Here is a 27,966-nt window from a genome sequence, read left to right as displayed (position 1 = left end):
TAATTTGCTGGTATTGTAGTTTAAGGTACTGAGAATATTCAGAGCTGTAGGAAGAAGCCACTGTCTCCTGGGGGATTGAGGAGGACTTCCTATTTGTGATGGGCCCTGAAGCAGAAATTGGCACACTATGGCATATGGGCAGAATTCGACCTGCTGACTGGTTTTGTTAATAAAGTTTTATTGGAACACATCGCACCCTCCATTTATGTATTATCCATGGTCATTTTCATGCCACAGCAACAGAACCGAGTAGTTTCAGCAGATATATGGCCTGCAAAGCCTGAACTCTTTACTATGTGGCCCAATATAGAAAATGCGTGTTGGACCCCACCCTAAAAAGTAATAGCCAATATTTCGTGTTAACTATGTGGCAGATGCTGCTCTAAATGGTTTACCCAGACAATCTCCCTTAGGCTCTCATTTTCCCTAGAAGGTAAATTCTATTATTAACCCCGTTTTACAGATAAAGAAACTGAGGCACAGAGAGGTAAAGTAACTTGCTCCAGGCAACACAGCCAGGAAGTGGCAGAGCTGGAATATGAACTGGACCTTCTAACCCCAGTGCCCGGGCTCTATACCCATTGCATTTTACTGCCTTGCTATTAAGAAGGCAAAGGATTTGGGAAGACCCAGAAGGAGACTTGGAGAAGATGTAAGATGTTTCCTAGGAAGAGAACCACATGAAAAGAGGAAGCTGCAGCTGAGGCTGAGGAAGGCTAATTGTCTGGTTGATCAGCTTGGAAGGATGAGATCTGTAAGAATTGAAAGCTGGCCAGGCATAGTGGCTCATGCCTGTAATCCCAGCACTTTGGGAGGCCGAGACAGATAGATCACTTGAGCTTAGGAGTTCGAGACCAGCCTGACCAACATGGTGAAACACCGTCTCTACTAAAAAATACAAAAATTAGCCGGGCTTGGTGGTGGGCACCTGTAATCCCAGATACTTGGGAGGCTAACGCAGGAGAATTGCTGGAACCCGGGAGGCAGAGATTGCAGTGAGCCAAGATCGTACCACTGTACTCCAGCCTGGGCAACAGAGTGAGACTTTGTCTCAATAAAAATTAAAAAAAAAGAAAGAATTAAAAGCTGAGATTGGACAGGTAGGCCAGGGCAAGCTTGTTAAAGGCCTAAAATGCCAGGCCAAAGGGATTCTACTGGTGGTGAGGAGCCACTGAGAGTTCCTGAGCAGTGGAGGTACTTTAGAAGTATGAATCTGGCTGTGGCAGGTAGAGCAGCTGGGAGGTAAGGAATCGTATTGCAATAATTTAGGCAAAGTTTGCAAGAGGACTAGGGCGATCCCTTGCAGGGTATTCATTTATTCCACCAATGTTTCTTGAGCACCTATAAATGCTAGGTGCCCGGATGCAGCATCGAGCAAGAGTGCCATGGTCCCTGTTCTAGGATGGGATCCTGGGGAAGAGACTTTGAGATGGAGATTACTGTGCGGGTGGTTACTAGGATTAACACTTGCAAGCAAGTGAGAAAATTAGGAGCCGCAGAGGGAGAAGCTGAATTGCAATACCATTGCCACAGAGGTCTCTGCTCAGCTTACAGGGGCTCAGAAGCTGAGGCGGCCCTTCAGAGGTGTTTCAGATTGGGGCAGGGGGCTAGGTCTTTTTACCCTCACACCAACCAGGCATCGGATGTGGGCGGGCTGCCCTCAAGGACGGAGCATGACCATTGGCAAGGCAGCTACTTTTGGCCAAGGCAACTTCTGCAAGGGACGCAGCTCTGAGCTCCCAGCAGGCAAGGCTGCTGCTCATTTTGGAGGGAATAAATGCCTCAGTCCTGAAGGGCAGACCTCGTGGCACATCACAGCATCCTCCACAGTCCAGGGTGGACCCACTTGCTTCAAATATAGTCATGCATCACTTAAGGATGGGGATGTGTTAAGAGAAATGCATCAATAGGTGATTTTGTCACCGTGCAAACATCATAGACTGTCCTCACACAAACCTAGATGGGACAACCTCCTACACAGCTAGGCTATGTGGTATAGCCTATTGCTCCAGGGCTACCCACCATGTAACTGTGCTAAATACTGCAGACAATTTGAACACAACGGTATTTGTGTATCTGAACATATCTAGACATAGAAAACCTACAGTAGAGACACAGTATTAATTTTTTTTTTTAAAGACCAGGCATGGTACCTCACACCTGTAATCTCAGCACTTTGGGAGGCTGAAGCAGGAGGATCCCTTGAGCCCAGGAGTCTGAGATCAGCCTAGGCAACAAGGCTAGCCCCCCTCGCTATTAAAGAATAATGAAAATAGGCCAACTCTGGGTGCACTGCCTATGGGTTAGCCCTGCTCTGCACGGAGCAGTGCTCTTCAATAAAAGATTGCAAAATAAATTAATTATCACAGTATTATAATCTTATGGGACCACCATCATATATGTGGTCTGTTGTTGACTCAAATGTGTTATGCAGCCCATAATTGTAACCCGTTCACCCCGCCTCAGAACAGTTCCCTCAGGATTCTGGTTAGTCTCTTTTCTGCAATAAATTAATCTACAGTCCCTGTGATTGCTGCTGGCCTCGCGGCTGCGGTGGATGCCAGTGGAGCTCATAGTTGAGTCCCTTGCAGAAGTTGCCTTGGTCAAAAGGCCAAATGTCTGCCACCTCCACTCCCCATTCTAAATTCCTCTCAGCTTCAGTGAGCACCCCCGCTGATCTAGATGGTTTACCCGGGTGGGTGACTGAGACCTCACGCCTAAGGGGTTCGAGTCCCTGGTCGCCATGCCTCTTTTAGGCCATATTTGCTGTGCTTGTCCATTTAACACCAAAATTGAGCAGCAGATTACCAAGAGATGTCTGGTATGTCATCTGGGTGACCCTATGATAGATGGGGCTTCTTAAGTCTTCATGATGGCTAAGATCAATTTCTCCAACACGGTGGTGACTCTTTTTCTTGCCTGTTCATTTCTTGACACAAAGGAGCCCAAAGTTACTGGGTAGCAGCTGTTTCTTAAAGTCTAATGGGTGCAGGCATGGTGGCTCAAGCCTGTAATGCCAGCACTTTGGGAGGCCAGGGTGGGTGGATCATCTGAAGACAGGAGTTCGAGATCAGCCTGGCTGACACAGTGAAACCCGATCTCTACTAAAACTACAAAAATTAGCTGGGTGTGGTGGCACATGTCTGTAATCCCAGCTACTTGGGAGGCTGAGGCAGGAGAATCCCTTGAACCCAGGAGACAGGGGTTGCAGTGAGCCGAGAGCGTACCACTGCAATCCAGCCTCAGTGACAGAGCAAAACTCCATTTCAAAAAAAAAAAAGGTCTACTGGGACTCTTGCTGTGTCTCCTGTGGAAGCTTTCCCTCCCTGGGAGCCAGGACCGCTAGACCCACAGAGCCCAGAAGTTGCAGGATGTGAAGTACAAATCTCCTGATCCAGGTCACTGGGACTGATGACAATGAAGCCTACTCTTACTTCAACCCCTTAATTTCCAGACCCACGAATCCTTTCTCCTGGGAATGAAGCATCATAATGGTAGTGGACTTAAGTGGGTATTGTGTCCTGGAGGACAGTGCCCCATGGTCATAGGGCGTCATCTCCAAGCTGATACTTTAGTGTCACCTTCCGAGTGCTGTCCCATTGCTCTCTTAGGCCAGCAGCTTCTCTCAGGCCAGCAGCTTCAGGATAGCACAATATATGATAGGACCAGTGGATTCCAGGCCATACATCCCCTTCTACATCTCCTTCACTCTATATGGGCTCCTTGGGTCCCAAGCAATGTTATGAGGGATCCTTTGTCAGTGGGTCAGACATTGTGTGAGCCCTCGGGTGATAGTGGCGACCGAGACCTTGTGGGCAGGAGAGTTAAACCAGTACCCAGAATTGGTGCAGATTCGGTCAAGATGAATTGCTGCTCCTTCAAAGCTGGAAGAGTCCAATGTACCTAAGTTGCTACCAAGTGACATGGAGTGGTTCCATCCTGGGGGGCTCCACGTTGGTCTCTGTTGCTGGCAGGCTGGCTCTTCGGCAGCACAAGCAGCAAGATCAGCATTGGAGGGTGGGGATCTGTTCAGTCCTGCCAGAGCGCCCACCCTCTCAGGGATAATAGTTCAGGGACTGACTTCTTATGCCTGCTGAGCATCGTGATTGGGGAAGACTGGAAGAGACAGCCTAGAAGGGTAATACTAATTCTTTTTTTTTGAGACAGAGTCTTGCTCTGTCGCCCAGGCTGGAGTGCAGTGGCCGGATCTCAGCTCACTGCAGCCTCCGCCTGCTGGGTTCACGCCATTCTCCTGCCTCAGCCTCCAGAGTAGCTGGGACTACAGGCGCCCGCCACCACGTCTGGCTAATTTTTTTTGTACTTTTAGTAGAGACGGGGTTTCACTGTGTTAGCCAGGATGGTCTCGATCTCCTGACCTTGTGATCTGCCGGCCTCAGCCTCCCAAACTGCTGGGATTACAGGCATGAGCCACCGCGCCCAGCCAGGGTAATGCTAATTCTAAAATAGATCATAGGCTCTGAAACCAGACTGCTTGGGTTTGAATCCTGGTTGCTCTGTCACATAATAGCTATATGACCTCAGGCAAGTCACTGAACCTTCCTACATCTGTTTCCTCATCTCTAAAATGGAACAACAACTTCCCCACCTCATGAGGTCCCTTAAAATAATAGTCATTAAATGACAACATTCTGTAAAATGCCCAGGACAGTGCCTGGCAGAGCACTTAAGACTTATTAACAAGCATTTGATCTGCCGAAGGCTAGTAAGAAGCTCAAGTGTCATTGTGATGGATGATGGATGACGGATGAATGACTCAAGGTATCACTGTAGACAGAACAGGGACAGGGGAGACATGACCACATGGATTTAACACATGAGCAAACCCCCAGCCTCCTCCTGCCACTTGGGAGGCTGGAGGATGGTGAGTGGCTCTCAGCTCTCCTCAGTCCTTCCCTCCTTGATTCATGATTAGTTCCTCCAGGGCTCTGTAGAGTAGACATTTGACATACACTTCTGGATCTGGGATGAGCTTACAAACCACTGGAGCTTGAAGCAAAGGCTATTAACGGAGCCGCAGCCATAAATCTGGGCTGGCAGGGGCTTGTGGACAATGTGCTCCACTTCTGGCTCAGCTCCAGGAATTCCTGCAGACACAACCACTGCCCTATTCATGAGTATGATGAGTTCATTGAGTACGATACAGTTTTCCCCTAGTGGCTGGGAGGAATGTACTCACAGAACAGCAAATCAAATTCCCTTACCAGGGACGCTCAGAGAGATGCCAGCAGAAATAGACTTCAAACAGTCACTGGATTTTCTTCTTATATAAGGAAAGAAAAAGGAATTAAATATGCAGAATGCCCACAGAAATTCTTGTTCAAGAAGGTAGAATGAGAAGAGACATTTGCTATTTCTTCTTCTTCCACATTTCCTGGAAATGACATAGAAGTAGTAAGAAATAGAATAAATCTTTTCTTTCTGCAAGAGACAGGGTCTTGCTCTGTTACCCAGGCTGGTGTACAGTGGCACAATCATGGCTCACTGCAGCCTCGAACTCCCAGGCTCAAGTGATCCTTCTGCCTCAGCCTTCCAGGCACACACCACCATGCTCAGCTAATTTTTTCTACTTTTTGGTGGAGATTGGGGTCTCACTATGTTGCCTGGGCTGGTCTTGAATACCTGACCTCAAGTGATCTGCCTGCCTTGGCCTTCCAAAGTGCTAGGATTACAGGCATGCCTCAAGATGCCCAGCTAAGAAATAGAATAAACAGTGCTGGAGAGCGAGAAAACAGTGCCATCAGTGGATCAGAATTTTGAGAAGCCTCTGGAAGCTTATAAGCAGATGGGATTGCAAGGGTGGAGTAACTGGAACAGAGACAACCACACCCTAAAACAGCAAAGGGGCGGGACTACAAAGAGGAAGAGACATTCTTCCTGTCGGGCTCTGGGGTAATGGCACAGGACACCAGGGGAATAAAACAAAGGACACAGAGGAGCTAGGAGGGCCTTTCCCCTTTATCTCATGCTTATCTTAAGGGTCCCCGGCTTGCCTGCCTGCTCCCTACCTCTTCCCCATTTAGTCGTTCATGTATTGAACACTGCTATAGCCCTTCCGTTTGGTTATTGAGCTATTACTACATTCCAGACACTGAGCCTTGTGCTTTACATATATTACCACTTTCATGCTCATAACATCTTAGGATATAGATGTTATGATCATCTCCACTTTACAGGTACAAAAGCTGGAGCTTTGTAGAAACTAAGTAGCATGCCCAAGGTCACATAGCTAGTAAATGGCAGAGCTAAGGTTTAGACATCACTTGACCCTCCAAACCTGTTCTCTGAACTACTCCACTAAATAGCATTTTTTTTTTTTTTTTTTTGTCACCCGGGCTGGAATGCAGTGGCATGATATCTTGGCTCACTGCAACCTCCACCTCCTGGGTTCAAGCTATCCTCCCACCTCAGCTTCCCGAGTAGCTGGGATTACAGGAGCATGCCACCACACCTGGCCAATTTTTGTATTTTTAATAGAGATAGGGTTTCACCATGTTGGCCAGGCTGGTCTCGGACTCCTGACCTCAAGCGATTCGCCTGCCTCAGCCTTCCAAAGTGCTGGGATTATAGGTGTGAGCCACCCCACCCAGCCTAAATAGCTCTTTTATCTGTGAGGAGGGCAAATAAAAACTAGAAACGAAATTACAGAAGAAATATTTAGCCACCCAAGAGAGCCACTGGCTTCCTACCACTGTAACTCTATCCACTTACATAAAAATAATGTCTTAATTATACAACGTTCCTATCTAGTTACAAAAACGACTCCCTTAAGTTCATTATTTGGAAACATTTAGTTGGAGATATTTTGATGTGATTAAATGCAATTAAAAGTTTCCATTAATTTACAATAGCTATACCCTATTGCAGCAACTCATAAAACCAGATGAAAAAGATTGAGCTGTGTAATTCTTAAAAGCTCAACAACCAGAAGTCCTTGTAATGTACTCTGAATTTTAAGTATAAATGTCAATTAGGGCTGGGAGTGGTGGCTCACGCCTGTAATCCCAGCACTTTGGGAGGCCGAGGGGGGTGGATCACTTGGGGTGGGGAGTTCAAAACCAGCCTGACCAACATGGAGAAGCCCTGTCTCTACTAAAAATACAAAATTAGCTGGGTGTGGTGGCACATGCCTGTAATCCGGGGCTGAGGCAGGAGAATCGCTTGAACCCGGGAGGCAGAGGTTGGGGTGAGCTGAGATCATGCCATTGCACTCCAGCCTGGGCAACAAGAATGAAACTCCATCTCAAAAAAAAAAAAAGTCAACTAGGTCATTAAGGATCCTGTTCCTCTACCCTGATCTGTGCTTTTCTATGACCCTTCTTCTCTCCTCCCTTCCTCATTCTTTTCTTCCTTCCCCCAAAGTAGAGATTCTCATTCTTGGTGATAAGAACAACATTGGCCGGGTGCGGTGGCTCAAGCCTGTAATCCCAGCACTTTGGGAGGCCGAGGCGGGTGGATCACGAGGTCAGGAGATCGAGACTATCCTGGCTAACATGGTGAAACCCCGTCTCTACTAAAAATACAAAAAACTAGCCGGGCGTGGTGGCGGGCGCCTGTAGTCCCAGCTACTTGGGAGGCTGAGGTGGGAGAATGGCGTGAACCCGGGAAGCGGAGCTTGCAGTGAGCCGAGATCACGCCACTGCACTCCAGCCTGGGAGACACAGCGAGACTCCATCTCAAAAAAAAAAAAAAAAAAAAAAAAAGAACAACATTAGCCTTAATAGTGATGATGATGATGATGATGATAATGGAGTTTACCAAGTGCTGGGCACTTTGCTCAATGTTCTGCTCAGACTACCTTACTTGGTCCACTGAACAACTGTTTTATCCCCATATGACAGATGCGAAAACCGAGGCTGAGAGCTCACAAGGGACTTGCTGGAGGTCAGATAGTTGTTATTATTATTTTTGAAACCAGATTTTGCTCTGTTGCCGAGGCTGGAGTGCAGCAACACGATCATACCTCCCTGCAGCCTCAAACTTCTGGGCTCAAGCGATCCTCCCACCACAGCTTCTGGAGTCACTAAAGTGTGTGCCACCACACCCAGCTAATTTTTTAAATTTTTTGTTGAGATGGGCTACAGAGGACAGAGTGGGCGGTCTCACTGTGTTACCCAGGCTGTTCTTGAACTCAAGTGATCCTCCCATCTTGGCCTCCCAGAGTGTTGGGATTACAGGTGTGAGTCATCATGCCTGGTCAGATGGTTATTACGTGTAGGGTAGGAGGCCTGGGCACAGTGGCTCACGCCTGTAATTCCAGCACTTTAGGAGGCTGAGGCGGGTGGATCACTTGAGGCCAGGAGTTTGAGACCAGCCTGGGCAACATGGCAAAACCCCATCTCTTCTAAAAATACAAAAATTAGCCAGGCATGGTGGTGCACACCTGTAATCTTAGCTATTTGGGAGGCTGAGGCAGGAGAATCGCTTGAACCTGGGAAGCGGAGGTTGCAGTGAGCTGAGACTGCACCACTACACTCCAGCCTGGGTGAGAGAGTGAGACTCTGACTAAAAAAAAAAAAAAAAAAAAAAAGTAGAATGTAGGGTTTGCTTCTATTTTGTAACAAACCACCTTCGCATTCATGGTTTAAAACAATGATTAATTCAACTCATGATTCTGCAGTGAGGCAGTTTGCTGGCTCCTCTAGACTCTATGGGGCTTGCTCAAATGTCTTCAGTCCACTGAATCGGGGGCACCCGGGCACCTGGTCCCATGGCACCTGGACAGGGGTGGACGGCAGCAAGCAGAAGCCACAAAGCTTCTCGAGGCCTAAGCTTGGAACTAGCATAACATCATTTCTGCTACATTCTGATGGTCAAAGCAAGTCACAAGGCCACTCAGATCCCAGGGAGGGGAAAATGAACTCTTGATGGGACGTGCTGCAGTCACACTGCAAAGGTGCATAGATACTGGGAAGGAAAGTACTGGAGCAACTTTGGCAAGCCAGTTATAACTGGGTTCAAATCCAGGTGTGTCTGGTGCCAAAGCCCTAACCATGTTGAACAATTTCAAAGGGGTTTCTAGCATATATAGTCAGAAGGTCCTGTTAAATCATTTATGTCCACGGCGTCTCTGGTACTGATTTGGAGAATGACTCTGGTGTGTAGAGCTGGTGGTTCTTAACAGGTTTATATTCCCTTTAAGGCAGGTAAGAGAAATCACATGTAGAATCCCAGATAATTACACTTTCTGTCTACGGAGGGACATCAAGAAGGAATAGACTTTAATTCAAGCAAGGGAATTAAATACAATTTTATTTTTGTCATTACAGACAGCACACTTTTGTTTTAGAAAATTTGGAAAATGCAAATAAGCACCAACGAAATGATAATCACCTCTTACTGCGCCCTGTCTCTCCACGAAAATACCAATACAGGTTGGCACTGGGCCAATATGTTTTACTTCCAGTAGAGGGCGCCATGCACCGCAATCAAACACCATTTATGTAAGCCGCTGCGAGGGGAAACCTGGAGTAAGGTAACCCACGCCCTCCTTGTGTTTTAGCTGCTCTTAAAGACAATACCTCAGGTAGCTGCCCAGCTGTTCTACCTTGAAACCTGCCCTAGAATGATCTTCAAATTGGTGTCAACAATGAGCTTATACACAAAGGCTGTCCTCGTTCCTCCAAAGACCAGGCAGAAATGCCAGGCTGAGATCACAGGTTCTTTCTTTCCAAACACGTGATCCAAATGGCAAGCCTCTAATTGCCCAGTGCTGTAACTGTGATTATTTGCAGTGGGAATTTATTTATGCCAGAATCAGCTGATTCTTGGCATTGCTAATTTCACTGCTCATTCTTTTATTTTTCAGTCTGATTATAATAATTGCCATATTTTGGATAAAGATCAAGTAGCTTGTTTTCATAATGAACTGCTATAAATAATGGCCAAATGTGGGGCACAACAATTATAGGAAAAGACGTTTCTTGTAGCACAGGTGGCAAAAGCAAGAAACTGAACACAACCTAAACATTCATCAATAGGGGGCAGTTAAATAAATGATGATACTACCGAGATGAGGAAGGCTATGCAGCTGTTAAGAATAATGCTCAGCTGAGCGTGGTGGCTCATGCCTGCAATCCCAGCACTTTAGGAGGAGATTGAAGCAGGCAGATCGCTTGACTCAGGCATTCAAGACCAGCCTGGGCAACATGGTGAAACCTTGTCTCTGCAAAAAATACAAAAATTAGCCAAGTATGGTGGTGCACACCTGTAGTCCCAGCTACTCAGGAGGCTGAGGTGGGAGGATCATCTACCCCAGGAGGTCAAGGCTACAGTGAGCTGAGATCGTGCCACTGCACTCCAGCCTGGGCGACAGAGCGAGACTCCGTCTCAAAAAAAAAAAAAAAAAAAAAAAAGAAAGTTCTCTGGAAACAGTCACAGGTACTGGCAGTTGGAAGGTGGGCTGGCATTCATGGATGTGCTAAGAATGGGGATGTTTGGGTGGAACGCTGATAGTGCGCTGTGTGTGTTAAAAAAAAAATGAAGGAAAGAGGCCAGGTGCAGTGGCTCACACCTGTAATCCCAGCACTTTCGGAGGCCGGGGTGGGCGGCTCATGAGGTCAGGAGATTGAGACCATCCTGGCTAACACGGTGAAACCCCATCTGTACTAAAAATACAAAAATTAGCCAGGCACGGTGGCGGGCGCCTGTAGTCCCAGCTACTCGGGAGGCTGAGGCAGGAGAATGGTGTGAACCCGGGAGGCGGAGCTTACAATGAGCCGAGATTGCACCACTGTACTCCAGCCTGGGTGACAGAGCGAGACTCTGTCTCAAAAAAAAGGAAAGAAGAGAGGGAGGAAAAGATAGGAGAGAGGTAAGGAAAGAGAAGGGAAAATGAAAGAAAGAAATAGCATGTTAGTTAAATTTATGTATTTATTTTTCATAGAAAAGAGGCTGAAAGATTGCAGGCCAGACACAGTGGCTTATGCCTGTAATCCCAACACTTTGGGAGGCCGAGGCGGGTGGATCACTTGAGGTCAGGAGTTCGAGACCAGCTTGGCTAACATAAGGAAACCCCATCTCTATTAAAAATACAATAAAATTAGCTGGGCGTTGTGGTGTGCACCTGTAATCCCAGCTACTCGGGAAGCTGAGGCAGGAGAACTGTTTGAACCTGGGAGGCAGAGGTTGCAGTGAGCCTGAGATCGCACCACTGCACTCCAGCCTGAATGAGAGAGTGAGACTCTGTGTCAGAAAAAAAAAAAAAAAACACCGAAAGATTGCAAGGCAAACTCTGAATAGTAGTTATGGCTTTCAGGAAGGGAAATGGAAGTTGGGGTCATAGGGATAGGAAAAATCATCATACACTCTGCATGCTTATGTATTGGTAAATTATTTTACAATGAGATTGCATTCATATAATACTCTATAACTGAAAAAAACAGAATGAAATGACTTCATTAAATAGGTTATAGCTTTATTATAAAAACAAATCCTTGATCTCTAAGGATAGAAACAGCTTTGCCCTTAGAATATCCTACTGCACATTTTTGCATGATTAGTAGTTTGACTTCAATTTGGTGAGGGAAAGGTAAACATGGTATTACTATTGATTTTTAAAAATAATATAAGCATACCATTCGGAAAATAGAATAAAATATCAAAGTCATCCGTGATAATTGCTGCAATCTTTAGCAACCACTGTAATCTTGGTTTCTATTATCAGGGTTTAGTTAATGAAATTCCCCATGGTTTTCTGATGAGTGAGGTACTGGAAGGAATGTAAATTGGAACAACTTTTTGGAGAAGCACTTTGGTAGTATATATCTCAAATCATAAAAACAGGCATACCCTCCGACTCAAATTCTACTTAGGGGGATCTGTCCTAAGGAAACAATGTGAAGACAACGACTTTCAGCCTAAAGATGTCTAAGGAAGTGTTGTTTGTAACTGTGAAACCATCCCAACAGGGAAGTGATTCATGGGTTGCGTGATATAGACAAACCTAGTTTAAAATGTTGGCTCTTCTGCTTACTAACTTACTAGCTGTGCAATCCTGGTCAAGTAACAACTTTTCTGTTGTTGATAGATGTAGATATGAAAATGGTGGTAGTCCATTCTCACAGTGCTGTAAATAACTATCTAAGACTGGGTACATTTTAAAGAAAAGAGGTTTAATTGACTCACAGTTCCACAGGCTGTACAGGAGGTATGACTGGGGAGGAATCAGGAAACTTACAAGCATGGTGGAAGGCAAAGATGGAGCAAGCATATCTTCACATGGCAGCAGGAGAGAGAGAGTGAAGAGGAAAGTGCTACACACTTTTAAACAACTGGATCTCATGAAAACTCACTCACTATCATGAGAACTGCGAGGGGGAAAACCACCCCCATGAGCCAATTACCTCCTACCAGGTCCCTCCCCCAACACTGCGAGTTACATTTCAACATGAGGTTTGAGTGGGGCCAAGAGCCAAACCATCTCTCTCTCTCTCTCTCTCTCTCTCTCTCTCACACACACACACACACACACACACACAGAGGGAATTGTAATTACTTATCCCCATGACTTGCAATTCTTATTGGGTGAGGTAATCCATGCAGAACATCTAGAGTAGTGTTAAACACATAGTAGATACTCAGTAAAAGGTTGCTATTATTAAGGATAGTATGGTTCATGCATGTGATAGAATAGATGTGTGCAAGAGCCTATTAAATGGCATGGAAATGCTTGTTTATAAATCAGATTTATAATAGGCATTCTTGAGTATGATCTCAGCTAGGGATTCATACAGAGAGAAAAAGAAAGACTAAGACAGAAAGAGGGAACGTACTAAAATACACTATGAAGTGAGACTAGCTAGCATTAACATTTTCTTCTTGCTTTTCTCTAAAGAGAGTCCCACTGAACTACTGAAGCCCTAGCCCTTCTTCTGAGGCTCCTGAGAATTCTTCTTGCTTTGGATAGAAGTGCCTTTGCTCAGAATCCTAACAAGGACTTTTACTGATGATAGAAAGAACTGTGTCTAAATCTCAGTGGTATTGCTGAGGCCACCTTTTGAAAAGTGAAATGCTCTGTAGGGAAACCCATTGATTGGGCTGCACAGAAGCAGACAGAACTGGGGGCAGAGATTTCTCTGTAAGTGATTTATTGAGAGTGTTCTTGGGAGGAAGCTATAAAAGTGAAAGATGCTAAGAGAAAGATACAGGGAAGAAGCTCACAAGGACGTGGTTTCTTCTGGACTTACCTGAGCACACAGGGAGCTAAGGAGTGCTCATTGCTCCACAGGGTCTGACCCCCACCCGCTCCCCCAATACCAAGGGGTGGGCCTTTTATACACATACATGCCAGTCTGCAGCCTGCCCTGGGGAGATGGGCATGACTCCTAGGTACCTCTGGGGTGATGCAGCTTCAGTTGCTCAAGAGTATCCATAAGAGAAGGTTGCAGGTATGAGCCATTAGCAGAAGCGCAAGGTGGGCACGCAGACCTAGTAAAGGGATCCTAGGAGATCTAAATGGGTCCCCAGCACCATCTGCCTTCAAAGAGTTAAAGGAAATTAACTTCCCTTTATCCCCCAACCCCCCACCCCTTAAGAAGAGCTAGGAGAATAACATGAGGCCATTTAGTAGCTCAGATGCCTGGCTTAGGTGGGAGATATGAGAAGAAAGAAGGCCTCCTCTTTCTAGCAAAATTGAAGGCAGCATGGGGTAGGTGGGAGCAGGGATTGATTTAAAAGTTCCCTTCCATGTCCAGCATGCCCAAATGTTGAGGAAGTGAAAAGGAGGAAAGCGTGGAAGCAGCAGACAGAGGAGGCAGCCAGTGCAGTTGGGACATTGCTTACATTAAGGAAACAAGTAAATTGAGCAAAGATGTAACTGTATTGAGGATAATGAGACCAGATCTCCCATTCTTAGAGAAGGAAATTGCAGCATGGAAGTGAGGAAGGTTAGAATGAACCCTAAGGTGATGAACTGAAATGGAAAGTATCAGTATGAACTCGTTTTTAAATAAATATACACAGATAGTTATAGATATGGTGAGTGTGTGAAGAGACAAGGAGATAAGTAAGATAGAGATAGATAGATAGACAGATAATCTCTTAGCTGTGTCCGCCAAGAGGGCGCAGCAGCAGTGACACCCCAGGAGCAATGAGCACACTGAGCACAGAGATCTTGGTTTCTAAATACCATCTTCTGCCAAAGGGAACCAGGGCTTCTTAGAAAGGTGATGACAGACTCCAGGGCTGGAGTAGAGGAAGTACAAGATGAGCTGGATATCTTGTGCTAGAAAATAGGGAAGACCTCAAGGAATGATGGAGACATGCCAAAAAAAACAATAAGAATCAGCTTGAAGGGGCTCCCACTGGGCAGATCTGGGACAGTCTGAGCATCAAAATAATAACAGGTTGCAGGCCGGGTGTGGTGGCTCACACCTGTAATTCCAGCACTTTAGCAGGCTGAGGCGGGCAGATCACTTGAGGTCAGGAATTTGAGACCAGCCTGGGAAACATGGTGAAACCCTATCTCTACCAAAAGATACAAAAATTAGCCAGGCATGGTGGCGGGCACCTGTAATCTCAGCTACTCAGGAGGCTGAGGTGGGAGAATTGCTTGAACCCAGGAGGTGGAGGTTTCAGTGAGCCAAGATTGTGTGCCACTGCACTTCAGCCTGAGCAACAGAGTAAGACCCTGTCTCAAAATACTACTACTACTACTACTACTAATAATAATAATAATAGGCTGCAACTTATGGAATAAAATTGGAATCTTCCAGTCCTTATTGATTAAATGGATAGATAGATAGATAGATAGATAGATAGATAGATAGATAGATACTAGATAGATAGATAAGATAGATAAAGGGGAGGAGGAAAAGCTCTTCTGAGCATCAAAATAGTAACGGGCTACAACCCACTGCATAAATAGGACTCCACAAGTCCATACCGATTAAATCGATAGACAGATAAGATGAAGGAAAGAAGGAAAATCTCTTTCTTACAGTTGAATGTCAACTAATAAATACAGAAGGAATGACAAAAATAAAAAATACCATTTGTGGGGCTGGGCGCAGTGGCTCATGCCTGTAATCCTAGCGCTTTGGGAAGTTAAGGCAGGAAGATAGCTTGAGCCCAGGAGTTTGAGACCAGCATGAACAACATAGTGCGACCTTATCTCCACAATAATAAAAAAAAATAAAAATTACCGGGGCGTGGTGGCATGTGTTTATAGTCCCAGCACCTGTAGTCTTGGAGGCTGGTAAGAGGATGGCTTGAGCCTGGAAGGTTGAAGCTGCAGTGAGCCATGATCACACCATGCACCCTGTCTCAAAAAACAAAACAAACAAACAAAAACAACCATTTGTTACCATCACAGTTGTAGATGACATAGATAGAGATAGTCAATGGCTAAAGCTGGTGGGTAGAGGTTATGTGGGGAACAGGATATTGGCATATTCTGAATACTTCCCCACAAAGGGGAAATATTCTTAATCACAAATGGGAAATTATAACTTAGGGTTGAGAAATCTGTCAGACCAGATTACCAAGCTGGTAATCTCCATCACCAGCTTGATCAGGTGATGAAGATTAATGTCACCAGTGATGGGACAGGTTGACATTGTGTGCCCTGGTATGCTGAGAAGGGCTCAGGTTGAAGAGTTCCTGCCAAAAAACATTTTTCCCTGGATTTATTGGATTATGGGTAGGGCTCAATGACAGCAGTTAGGAAATTTGAGAATCACTTGGGGAGTCAAAAATGCAGGTGAGGCCGGGCATGGTGCCTCACATCTATATTCCCAGCGCTTTTGGAGTCCAAGATGGGAGGATCACTTGAGGCCAGGAGTTCGAGACCAGCCTGGGCAACATACATCTGTACAAATCATCATAATAATAATTAGCCAGGAGTGGTGGTGCGTGGCTGTAGTCTTAGCTGCTCTGGAGGCTGAGGCAGGAGGATCACTTAAGCCCAGGAGTTCAAGGTTGTGCAGTGAGCTATGATTGCACTTCAGCCAGGGTGACAGAGTGAGACACCAACTCATAAATAAATAAATAAATAAATACAATAAAATAAAAATGCAGATGTCAGGGCCTTATCCCTGGGAGTTTGTTTCTGAAGGTCTGGGGAGGGAGGGAGCTAGAGATCTGTGTATTTAACCATCATCATCTCAGGAAATTCTGATGTAAGTGGTTCACTGACCACCCTTGGAGGAATGTTGGCAGGAAATTCAGAAAACGGTAGCCATTTGCCCACCCAGTTCTGATCTTAACTCTTTTTCTGTCCCTTTTACATTTCCAGGGTGACGCTGTATGCTGAGTTCCTTCCCATGAAAGCCAGAGCTAAATGTATTTTGCTGATTGAGGTAAGGAGGAGAGCAGCCTGGGTCTCTAGAGCGTGTGGATTCCGGCAGGAGGTTCTCAGATGTCTTGAGCCACAGGCCAAGGAAAAGGGAGTTTAAGAAAAAAATATTACAGACTCAATATGTAAAGATGTAAAAGGATCAGTTACATCATTTCTGACATGCCAGTTTTGCAATATGGACAAATTCTTCAATTGACAAGAACATTCAATCTATCATCCCTCAAAAAAAAAAAAAAATGTCGGCAAGGGTATGGAAGAGTATGTTTTCTTGAACTGGAAATAGCTTGTATCTGAGAGCTGGTGTTGAATGTGTGGTGTGAGTAGACCAAACTCCTGCCCACACCCATATCATCACCCACCACCTGTGGCCTATAGACTGCCTTAAAATTTTGTGGTCCAGCTAGTTCCTCTCAATTTCTTCCAGGGTCTCATGACCCATTTTCTAACCATGATCTGAAAGATCTCAGAGCAAATACAATGGCTCCATGAGTCCCTGCCTCATGCAGCTGCCCAGTGGCCCCCTTCACACAGTGGCAGAATGGTTTATTTGCCCATGCTGGACATTGATTCCAACAGTGATGACAATGAACCCACTCTGATGTCCCCAATCACTATAACCACACTGACAATTTTAATTGCATTGATCCCACAGCCCAACATCCTGAGTACATCTGCTTCTTACCAATTAGGGTGATGCTCCACTGATCCACACTGATGTGGAAGAATCCTTTGTTTAAATATTGGAATGCATCTGGGACTTTGGGAGGCCGAGGCAGGAGGATCACTTGAGGCCAGGAGTTCGAGGCTGCAGTGAGGTGTGATCACATCACTGCACTCCAGCCCGAGTGGTAAAGCAAGACCCCATCTAGTAAAAAAAAAAAAAAAAAAAGGCCAGGCACGGTGGCTCACGCCCATAATCCCAGTACTTTGGGAGGCCAAGTCATTTGGATCACCAGAGATCAGGGTTTCGCGACCAGCTTGGCCAACATTGTGAAACCCCATCTCTACTAAAAAATACAAAAAATTAGGTGTGGTTGTGGACTGTAATACCAGCTAGTCAGGAGGCTGAGGCAGGATAATTGCTTGAACCCAGGAGGCAGAGGTTGCAGTGAGCCGAGATCGTGCCATTGTGACAGAGCAAGACTCTGTCTCAAAAAAAAAAAAAGAAGAAGAAGAAGAGGAAGAGAGAAGAAGAAGGAGGAGGAGGAGGAGAAAGAGGAGGAGGAGGAGGAGGAGGACGAGGAGGAGAAGAAGAAGGAGAGGAAGAAAAAGAAATATATCTAGACCAGCTGATCTTGAGCCTGGGAGGTTGAGGCTACAGTGAGCCATGACCGGGACACTGTAATCCAGCCTGGGCGACAGCAAGACAGACAGAGAGAGAGAGAGAGAGAGAGAAAACCAATGTGTTCACTACCAATTTGGTATCACGTAATATTGATCATATTGATCTCCTTAACCAGAGCTGCCTCATTGCCCAGCTCCAGCGGGTGACATGCAAATATTATAGTGTAGATGGTACCCTTGTAAGCTGGGCTGGGCAACATGGCAGCCCTGGTTCAACTATACAGACCACAGGGAAAGGGTGACTATTCTAACCTTGCTGACTCCAATAACCCCTTACCCATAGAGATACCCTTGTCCACAGTGCCCCCATAATTCCTCACTGTGAGGACCATGCTTCCCCCACCACTGACCCTGATTCTCCTGTGCCAGGTATTCTGGGCCATTGGGACAGTGTTCGAGGTCGTCCTGGCTGTGTTCGTGATGCCCAGCCTGGGCTGGCGTTGGCTGCTCATCCTCTCGGCTGTCCCGCTCCTCCTCTTTGCCGTGCTGTGTTTCGTAGGTATCCTTTAAGAGATTTCAGCTTTTGCTACCTGACACCTTACAGTCCACTCTATTTTGGTGGGGAGGGGATGGAGAAGGATACCAAAGCCACCTTTTAAGATTATTTTTTTAAATCAGAAAATGAGACAAGGGAGCTATGGCCTGGGGTAGCCCCAGTATGGAGTGTTAGATTTCCTCCAGACAGACACTGCTGGGATGTTTTCTGGGGAGATAACTGGGGATTGGAGGATACATTGGCCCCATCATTGCAAAATCTACACTTAAAGTGATTATATATCACTAATTGAGACTCTTAAGTTGCAAGCGACAGAAACCCAATTCAAACTGGCTTGAGTAAAAGAGAGGAATAAATACGTTTCAGAGGATTAAATCGGACTTCAGGCGTGGCTGCTCCAGGAGTTTAAATGATCTCTTCATCTCAGCTCTGCATAAACCACACCCTCTGCTGAGATCTTGCCACATACTCATCATTTCATGGGCACATGCATGAAACACTTTACAGCCAGTAGGTACTAAAATAAGCCTAGAGATGGGTAGTTCTCATGTATGGTAACTACTACAAAAATTTCTGGTAATGACAATAAGTATTAATAATTATTAAGCTTAACTGTGTGGCAGGCTTTGTGCTCCATGCAATATCACATTTATTCCTCCCAATAATCACAGGACTATAATGAATCCCTGTATTAGTCAGGATGATACCAGCTGCTGAAACAAATGAAGCCCACAATTTCAGTAACATAGCACGATAGGAGCTTCTCTCTCTCTAACACAATACTTCAGAATGACTTTTCTGGTTGGCAAGTGGAATTCTGGGCCCAGTTTTTGTCCTGCTGGTGGCTCTGCTATCCTCTAGGGCTTTGAAGTCTTCTACATACACTCAATAGACTTGCAAAAGGCAAGTGGAGACTGCACAGTCACTTCTTGAATACCTTGGCCGGGAGTAGTCAGCTCATATGCCATTGGTGAATGCAAGTCACATGGTCCCACCTAGATGCAAGGGGAGCTGGGAAATGTAGTCCCTGTCTGGGCAGCCACATCTAAGGACAACTTTGCACTATGAAAAAGGAAACAGAATGTTGGTGGGCATTTGCACTCTCTGCTATATCCTCTTTTTATTGATGAGAAAACAAGCCCAGAGGGGCTGACTTGTTAAAGGGCCTACAGCAAATAGACAAAAAAACTCTAAACTAGATCTTCTAACTCTTAGTCTTTTCTCCAGTATACCTGCTGTTTCAAACAGCTGTCGCTCCATTTTTACAGAAATGTACGTATCTAGTCATTTGGGGTTGGGACTTCCATTGTTCTAAAAATCTTTCTGATTTCTTTCTTTCTCTTGAACTGAGTTTACAAGATGATGCTGAATACAGGGGAGGTACAATTCCTTGAGAGATGGGGGTGAGATTTCTGACAGTGATCTTAATTTAATTCAGCCCTCGCCTGGAACTCTGAAAGCAGCCCCAAATAATAGTAATAGCAACCGTGACAATAATAATAGCTGCATTAACCTATACCTGGCACTGCGCTAGGCCCCTTGCCTGGATTATCCTGTTTAATCTTCTCAAGAGCCCTAAGAGGTAGGATCTCTTATCATTCACATTTAATGGAGGAGGAAATGAAAGCACAGAGAAGTCAAGTAATTGTACAGGGTCACACAACCAACGTAATAAATGGCAGGGCCAGGATTTGAAGTCAGGTCTCTGGCTTCAGAGCCCCTACCCTTAAAGATCCCACACACAAGTAAGAGTGTGTGGCTAGAAGTGAGTGCTGTGTTCCACCCTAATCAGCCACACGTGGGTCTCCTGTCTCCCCCATCCCAGTGGCTGCCGGAAAGTGCAAGGTATGATGTGCTGTCAGGGAACCAGGAAAAGGCAATCGCCACCTTAAAGAGGATAGCGACGGAAAACGGAGCTCCCATGCCGCTGGGGAAACTCATCATCTCCAGACAGGTCAGTGCCTGGACCAATAGACAGCAATGTGCGTGTCGGGGTGCATTTAGGGGAGTGTGTGCATATGGAGTAGGGCATGCATGCATGGACACACGTGGGTGTGTGTACTCAAGGTGGGGTGTGTGCGTGCACATGGAGCAGATGAGGGCCCAGTAGACAGACCCGCAAGGGTAATTTGGCAACTCCAATCTGTATTTTCACTGCCAAGTTCTAAAAATGCTTCCTGGAGAATTTCACCAGTGATTAGAGAAATGTAACATCTGCTAATGGGTCCTGTAACTACTGCTGCTTTGGTTTCGCCTTTCAGCACAGATGAAGTCTGACTAGCAAATGAGATTGACTGGCAAAAGCTGTGCAATAAAACCACGTTAGGAAGGAGTGTGCTTAGATCTAGGGGATCAAACTGCACCCTGTGTAGATGTTCTTAATGGATGGTGCCTCACTCCACCGGTAACACCATCAGGGAATCCACCACGGTGAAACTTCACGAGCGCCTACTGTATATAGGCACCAGCATTGCACACACGGGGAGAAAAGATTCGGGTTTAAGGCTGCAGTCCTTGCCTTCAAGAACCATCCAAGCAGATTGGAGAAACATGACAAATACCTTAAGCAGACATCAGATCCTATAAAGAAATTGCCTTTTAAAATAAAGTTACATTTCTGATTCTTTTTATATTATGCAAGAAGAACTGAATGGCCTTTCACCAGGTTGGAAGGAGATGTTTGGTCTGACAACATAGAGGCCAGGGGACCTGCCCCATATCTACAGGGGGCAGAGCAGGAGGGATTCCTCAAGAGGTGCAGAAGCCCATTTGGTTGCCTTTGGGGAGAGATTCCTTCCATGGATGAGGGAAAGCCAGGCTGGTCTCGAACCCCTGGTGTCATGTGATCAACCTGCCCTGGCCTCTCAAAGTGCTGGGATTATGGGCACGAACCACCATACCTGGCCATAGCATATATTTTTTAAAGAACACTATAAAGCAAAGATTTGATGAATTTGTAAATTATGTAAAATTGGCCAATCAATCATTTAGCTAATCAATCTTTTGGTAAATTGGCCTTTGGTGAATTCATTTCTCAGCACATTAACTGTTGCCACCTAGACCTAGAACTGGGGAAGGCGCATGTGTGTGTGTGAAAGGGCTGGACATGCTTTGGACTGATTTTCTGCTCCCTGGGTTCATGGGTCTGTGCTGAGGTCTGAGGGGCCAGGAAGGAGGGATCTGCTTCCCAAGTCCCGGTTTCCAGGTTGGAGGGCATGAGATCCGTCCTGTGTATCATGCCCCTGGACACGGTTGGGTTCTGGCTGGAGGGGCTGGGAGGCTGCATCCTGTAGATTTGAGACCTGGGTTATCAGGGCTCCAGTGTCCTATTTACCAGAAACCTCCCTCCCAGCCTGGGTGTGCACTAGTCTCAGGCCACCAGCCCATCTCTCATGCACCTGTAGGGGAGATAATAAACACTATGTCCTTGTTTTGAAACAGGAAGACCGAGGCAAAATGAGGGACCTTTTCACACCCCATTTTAGATGGACAACTTTGTTGCTGTGGTTTATATGGTAAGAGCTGTTTGTTGACCACTTTGACCCCTTTCCGCTCCCTGTGCCCTGTTTTGGGTTTTGTTTTAATGCAATGGACAGACAGCACTTTGATTTCAGGCAACATTTGCAAATTTCAGTAGTTTGAACATCATCCTCCTGATTCCCATCATATCCGGGTTATCATCTGTACGTACTATTATTTCCTTAATCTTTTTCTTTAACTTGATGCTTGTAGTCAAGTACCTTTTAAAAAGAAACTTTATAACTCGATTTTATTGTATTTTTTATTTTTGAGACAGAGTCTCCTTGCTCCACCGCTCAGGCTGGTGTGCAGTGGCGCAATCCTAGCTTACTGCAGCCTTGAACTCCTGAACTGAAGCAATCCTCCCTCCTCAGCCTCCCCAAATTCTGGGATTACAGGTGTAAGCCACCGAACAAGGCCATAACTCTACTTTAAAACACCTTAATTGCAAGTCACAGATAGAAGGCACTCTTAAAGAGAAATACCAGAAAAAGTAACTAGACCGATGGTTTGCAGAGGCAATGAGCCTCTGTATTTAAGAGCTAAAAAGGCTGGCTGGACACGGTGGCTCATGCCCGTAATCCCAACACTTTGGTAAGGCTGAGGTGGGAAGATCTCTGAGGCCAGGAGTTTGAGCCCAGCTTGGGCAACGTAGTAAAACCCTATCTCTACAAAAAATGTTTAAGTTAGCTGGGTGTGGAGGTATGCACCTGTGGTCCCAGCTACTCAGGAGGCTGCGGTGGGAGGATCACTTTAGCCCAGGAGGTCGAGGCTGCAATGAGCTGTGATCATGCCACTGTACTCCAGCCTAGGCAAGAGAGTGAGATCCTGTCTCAAAACAAAAACAAAAAAGAGACAGGAAAGGGGAGGTGTTAAGGACTCATTAGCACGTAAGTGAGACTGGGGTATAATTTAAAATGATTGAAAGAATTGTAAGTAAACTTAAAAGGGAATTTTTCTTTCACAATACGATTGAATATTTCTGCTATGTGGGCCAGTGTGGTGGCTCATGCCTGTAATCCCAGCACTGTGGGAGGCTGAGGCAGGTGGATCACCTGAGGTCAGGAGTTCGAGACCAGCCTGACCAACATGGCATAACCCTATCTCTACTAAAATACAAAAATTAGCCGGGCGGCGTGGTGGTGGGCACTGTAGTCCCAGCTACTTGGGAGGCTGAGGGATGAGAACCGCTTGAACCCGAGAGACAGAAGCTGCAGTGAGCTGACATTGCACCACTGCACTCCAGCCTGGGCAACAGAGCGAGACTCTGTCTCAAAAATACGTGTGTGTGTTGTGTGTGTGTATGTGTGTGTGCGTGTGTGTGTGTGCGTGTGTGTCTGTGTACGTGTGTGTATGTGCGTGTGTGTGTGTATGTGTGTCTGTGCATGTGTGTGTCTGTGTGTGTGTTTGTGTGCGTGTGTGTATGTGCGTGTGTGTGTCTGTGGGTGTCTGTGTGTCTGTGTGTCTGTGTGTGTGTCTGTGTGTGTCTGTGTCTGTGTGCCTGTGTGTGTGTCTGCATGTGTGTCTGCTTGTGTTTGTGTGTCTGTGTGTGTTTGTAGTGTGTGTCTGTGTGTGTGCATGTGTGTGTGCGTGTATGTGTATGTGTGTCTGTGTGTGTTTGTGTGTGTGTATGTGTCTGTGTGTGTGTTTGTGTGTGTATGTGTATGTGTGCGTGTGTGTATGTATGTGTGTGTGTCTTGTGTGTCTGTGTTTATGTGTGTGTATATGTGTGTGTGTCTGTGTGTATGCGTGCGTGTGTGTTTGTGTGTGTGTATGTGTATGTGTCTGTGTGTGTGTGTGCGTGTGTGTATGTGTGTGCTGTGTGTGTGTATGTGTCTGTGTGTGTTTGTGTGTGTATGTGTGTGTGTGCGTGTGTGTATGTGTGTATGTATGGGTGTGTGTCTGTGTGTGTCTGTGTTTATGTGTGTATATGTGTGTATATGTGTGTGTGTGTCTTTGTGTGTGTGTGTGTGTATTTATACTATGTCAGTGTCTTCCCTGTAGCCCATATTGCCCCTTGGGTACTACAGGGGTGGCATGTGGTACATATTTTGGGAACCACTGATTTGGTCAACAAGGGCATTCTTTTAAGGTCCTGTTGGACCTTTTCTTAAATAACACCCGTGGAAGGGCGCTGGAAACGGAAGGTGTGGGTTGGGGGTAGTATTTGGAGAGTGTAATCACCTTAAACTCCACAGTGAATTGGAGCTGCAGTCATCTTTCAAGTCTCTTTGCGCCAATTCATGTACATAGCATTAACAGTGAACAAACTTGGCCTAAGGCTTTAATGTTCTTTTTTAACCAGTTCTCATTTTTCCGTTCACCATTTAGCAAAGGTGCTAATTAATGGGGAAGTGTCCTCGAGGTGGTCAATTACAGGGAAGAGGAGAAAAAAGCTTTGATAATATACAGAACAGCCTCTAGCTCTGCCCCGAATTCCTGAGAGCCCAATCAACTCAGCGAGCCTGCAGAATTTTTTTAAAGGATGGTGGGGGTCAGAGCTGAGAATACCCACCTTTGAGCACATGTAATTTGGTTGGGCCAACGCTCCTTGAATACTGAAGCAATTAATTAGAGACTAATTTTAGTGCATTATGAAAGTCACTAAATTTGCTTGCACACATTGTAACCTAAGGAAATGCATCACTGGCTTCTGATTATGACTGAGTTTTCATTATAACTATTCTACTGGAAGAGAATATTCTGGTCTTGCAAACTTGAGTATTCTAGTTCCTGGGTCAGCCAGGAGTTAATAAATGGTGTCATTCTGCTCTGAAATTCAAAAATCACATGTCCAAGTTGACACACTTAACCCAGAGCCCTAAAAGATGGTAATGGGACTGTTTTCTTCCAGAGGTGGGTCCCATTTTCCCCCTATTGCTGGTTGGGTAGACAGTCTTGGAGGTGTTGTGTCTCTGGTATAGTATAGTTCTGTTGCCAGAAAGGTGCCCCACTTCAGATCCCAAGAGAGGGTTTTTGTATTTCGTGCAAGAAATAATTCAAGACCAGTCCATAGAGTAATGTGAAAGCAAGTTTATTAAGAAAGTAAAGGAATAGGCCGGGCGCGGTGGCTCAAGCCTGTAATCCCAGCACTTTGGGAGGCCGAGACGGGTGGATCACGAGGTCAGGAGATCGAGACCATCCTGGCTAACACTGTGAAACCCCATCTCTACTAAGAAATACAAAAAAAAAAAAAAAAAACTAGCCGGGTGAGGTGGCGGGTGCCTGTAGTCCCAGCTACTCCGGAGGCTGAGGCAGGAGAACGGCGTAAACCCGGGAGGCGGAGCTTGCAGTGAGCTGAGATCTGGCCACTGCACTCCAGCCTGGGCGACAGAGCCAGACTCCGCCTCAAAAAAAAACAAAAAACAAAAAAAAAAAAAAAAAAAAAAGAAAGTAAAGGAATAAAAGAACGACTACTCCATAGGCAGAGCAGCCCCCAGGGCTCCTGGTTACCCATTTTTATGTTTATTTCTTGATGATATGCTAAACAAGAGGTGGGTTATTCATGCCTTCCCTTTTTAGACCATATAGGGTAACTTCCTGCGGTTGCCATGGCATTTGTAAACTGTCATGGCACTGGTGGGAGTGTAGCAGTGAGGACGACCAGAGGTCACTCTCATCACCATCTTGGTTTTGGTGGGTTCACAGCTGGCTGCTTTACTGCAACCTGCTTTATCAGCAAGGTCTGTATGATCCGTATCTTGGCTGACTCCTATCTTATCCTGTGACTTAGAATGCCCAGCCATCTGGGAATGCAGCCCAGTAGGTCTCAGCCTTCATTTACCCAACCCCTATTCAAGATGGAGGTGCTCTGGTTCAAACGCCTCTGACAGTTCTTGGCCTTTCAGAGGACACAGGATCACTTCCCTTTGATCATATCATGATGCTTTTTTACCTGCCATCTTCTTGCTCAAGGTCCCCAGTGAAGTCCCCAAAATCCCAGTGCTGCCCAAAGACTGGTTCCTGCTGCTGTAGACATTGGCCCTTCCCAAGGGGGTAGGGAAAGGGGACTTGCATTCCTCTGATCATTTCTTTACCGTTCTTGCTTTCTCCTGGCAGGTTTTCCAATGCATTCTCTTACTACGGGTTAGTTCTACTCACCACAGAACTCTTCCAGGCAGGAGATGTCTGCAGCAGTGAGTATCTTGGTTGTCTTTGCCAGCTAACTACTCCCACACCCTCGGCACATACACAGTCGTGCACACACTCCCACTCCAGGCTCTGCCCTTAAAGGGACTTGGCCTTCTACTACTTCTGTGGTTCCAAGACACTCTGTAGAAACCTGGACAGTCATCGCAATGGAGCGAACCTTAACGGAGCCACATCTACGTCAGGGTTTGGGCTCTGAAGTTCGCACTGTTAAAAGATAAACCAAGGCACATTAAAGAAAAACAGAGGCAATTTTGAAGAGTTTGAGCAGACAGCGATTCATGAATCAGTAGAAAAGAGCTGAAGAAAACAGAAACAGGGAAGAAAAAGCAGATGAGTAGTTTCAAAGTGACTTTCCTTATAGGATTAAAACAGAACAGATTTTCTTGTCCGCCAGCTCAAGTAAACTAGGCCCCTTCACATGGGTTGCTGTGAATCCTCCTTTTTAAAATTATTATTATTTTATTTATGGTTAGTATTATTTTATTTTTTATTTTTGATGGAGTCTCACTCTGTTGCCCAGGCTGGAGTGCAGTGGCTCGATCTCGGCTCACTGCAGCCTCTGCTTCCTGGGTTCAAGCAATCCTCCTGCCTCAGCCCCCCAAGTAGCTGGGATTACAGGTGGCACCATCATGCCTGGCTAATTTTTGTATTTTTTTTAGTAGAGATGAGGTTTCGCAATGTTGGCCACGCAGGTCTCAAACTCCTGACCTCAGATAATCTGCCTGCCTCGGCCTTCCAAAGTGCTGGGATTACAGGTGTGAGCAACTGTGCCTGGCCTATTATTATTATTATTATTATTATTATTGAGACAGGGTCTCATTCTTTCACCCAGGCTGGAGTGCAGTGGCACAATCATGGCTCACTGCAGCCTCCACCTCCTGGGCTCAAGAGATCCTCATACCTTATCCCCCCAGGTAGCTGGGACTACAGGTGCAAAAAGAAATAGCATGTTAGTTAAATTTATCTATTTATTTATTCATAGAAAAGAGGCTGAAAAGTTGCAGGCCAAGCGCGGTGGCTCATGCCTGTAGTCTCCGCACTTTAGGAGGCCGAGGCAGGCAGATTACCTGAGGCCAGGAGTTCGAGACCAGCCTGGCCAACATGACAAAACCCCGTCTACACTAAAAATACAAAAATTAGCTGGGTGTGGTGGTATGTGTCTGTAATCCCAGCTACTGAGGAGGCTGAGGCAGGAGAATTGCTTGGACTCAGGAGGTGGAGGTTGCAGTGAGCAGAGATCGTACCACTGCACTCCAGCCTGGGTGACAGAGTGAGATTCCATTTAAAAAAAAAAAAAAAGAAGAAATATGTTTGGGAGTAAAATATTTTGATTTCCTTCAGGGTCTGCTGTCTGTCGAGTGATGTTCTACTAGAGTCAAGCTGGACTTTGGTATCTGATTGCCACGAAGAGTCTGTTTTGTTGGTCTTACGGTCTTTGTTTTAATGTTAATGCTGGTCAGTTGTGCCTAAACCCTAAAAGGGAGGGGGTATAAGAAGGAGGTATGTCTGAACCTCCTTCCCATTATGGCCGGAATTCAGCTTTTCAGGTTTCTCTGGGGCCCAATTGGCCAAGAAGGGATCCGTTCAGCAGATTGGGAGCTTAGGATTTCATTTTTGGTTTGCAGTTAAGTTATTCTTAGCTGATTTCAGTTTGCTCACCTAGGACCCCACAACATTGGCGCTGTCTCAGACTAATGGCCTCTCAGTTAACTTTTTCTAATAGCATTTCTTTTTCTTTTTTTTTTTTTTCGAGACAAGGTCTTGCTTTGTTACCCAGGCTGGAGAGCAGTAGTGTGAACATAGCTCACTGTAGCCTTGACCTCCTGGGCCTAATAGTATTTTAAGGTGAAAATTTAATGTAGGTTAAAATTATGGCTGGGTATGGTGTCTCACACCCATAATCCTAGTGGTTTGGGAGGCAGAGGCAGGAGGATCACTTGAGGCCAGGAGTTCAAGAACAGCCTGGACAACATGGCAAGACCCTGTCTCTACAAAAAATTTTAAAAATTAGCTGGGTATGGTGGTGTGCGCCTGTAGTCCTAGCTACTAGTTGGGAGGCTGAGGCAGAAGGATTTCCTGAGCCCAGGAGTTCCAGGCTGCAGTGAGCCATGATTGAGCCTCGGCAATCCAGCCTGGGTGA

At 45.8% G+C, this 27,966-nt stretch overlaps 1 protein-coding gene across 1 annotated transcript in view; it reads left to right on the top strand.

Annotated features, from left to right (window-relative positions):
* The window catches only part of SVOP (SV2 related protein), a 108,067-nt gene that overhangs the window by 55,662 nt on the left and 24,439 nt on the right, over positions 1–27,966 (top strand). The window contains exons 7-11 of the mRNA XM_025402740.1: positions 16,253–16,316; positions 18,029–18,154; positions 19,981–20,109; positions 21,597–21,670; positions 25,734–25,810. Of these exons, the coding sequence (XP_025258525.1) occupies positions 16,253–16,316; positions 18,029–18,154; positions 19,981–20,109; positions 21,597–21,670; positions 25,734–25,810 (470 nt within the window). The remainder of the gene's footprint in view (positions 1–16,252; positions 16,317–18,028; positions 18,155–19,980; positions 20,110–21,596; positions 21,671–25,733; positions 25,811–27,966) is intronic.

The sequence above is a fragment of the Theropithecus gelada genome, chromosome 11 (assembly GCF_003255815.1).
Source record: "Theropithecus gelada isolate Dixy chromosome 11, Tgel_1.0, whole genome shotgun sequence".
In the NCBI taxonomy this organism is placed as follows: Eukaryota; Metazoa; Chordata; class Mammalia; order Primates; family Cercopithecidae; genus Theropithecus; species Theropithecus gelada.
Note: the sequence above shows the minus strand (reverse complement) of the source record. Positions and strands in the feature narration are given on the sequence as shown.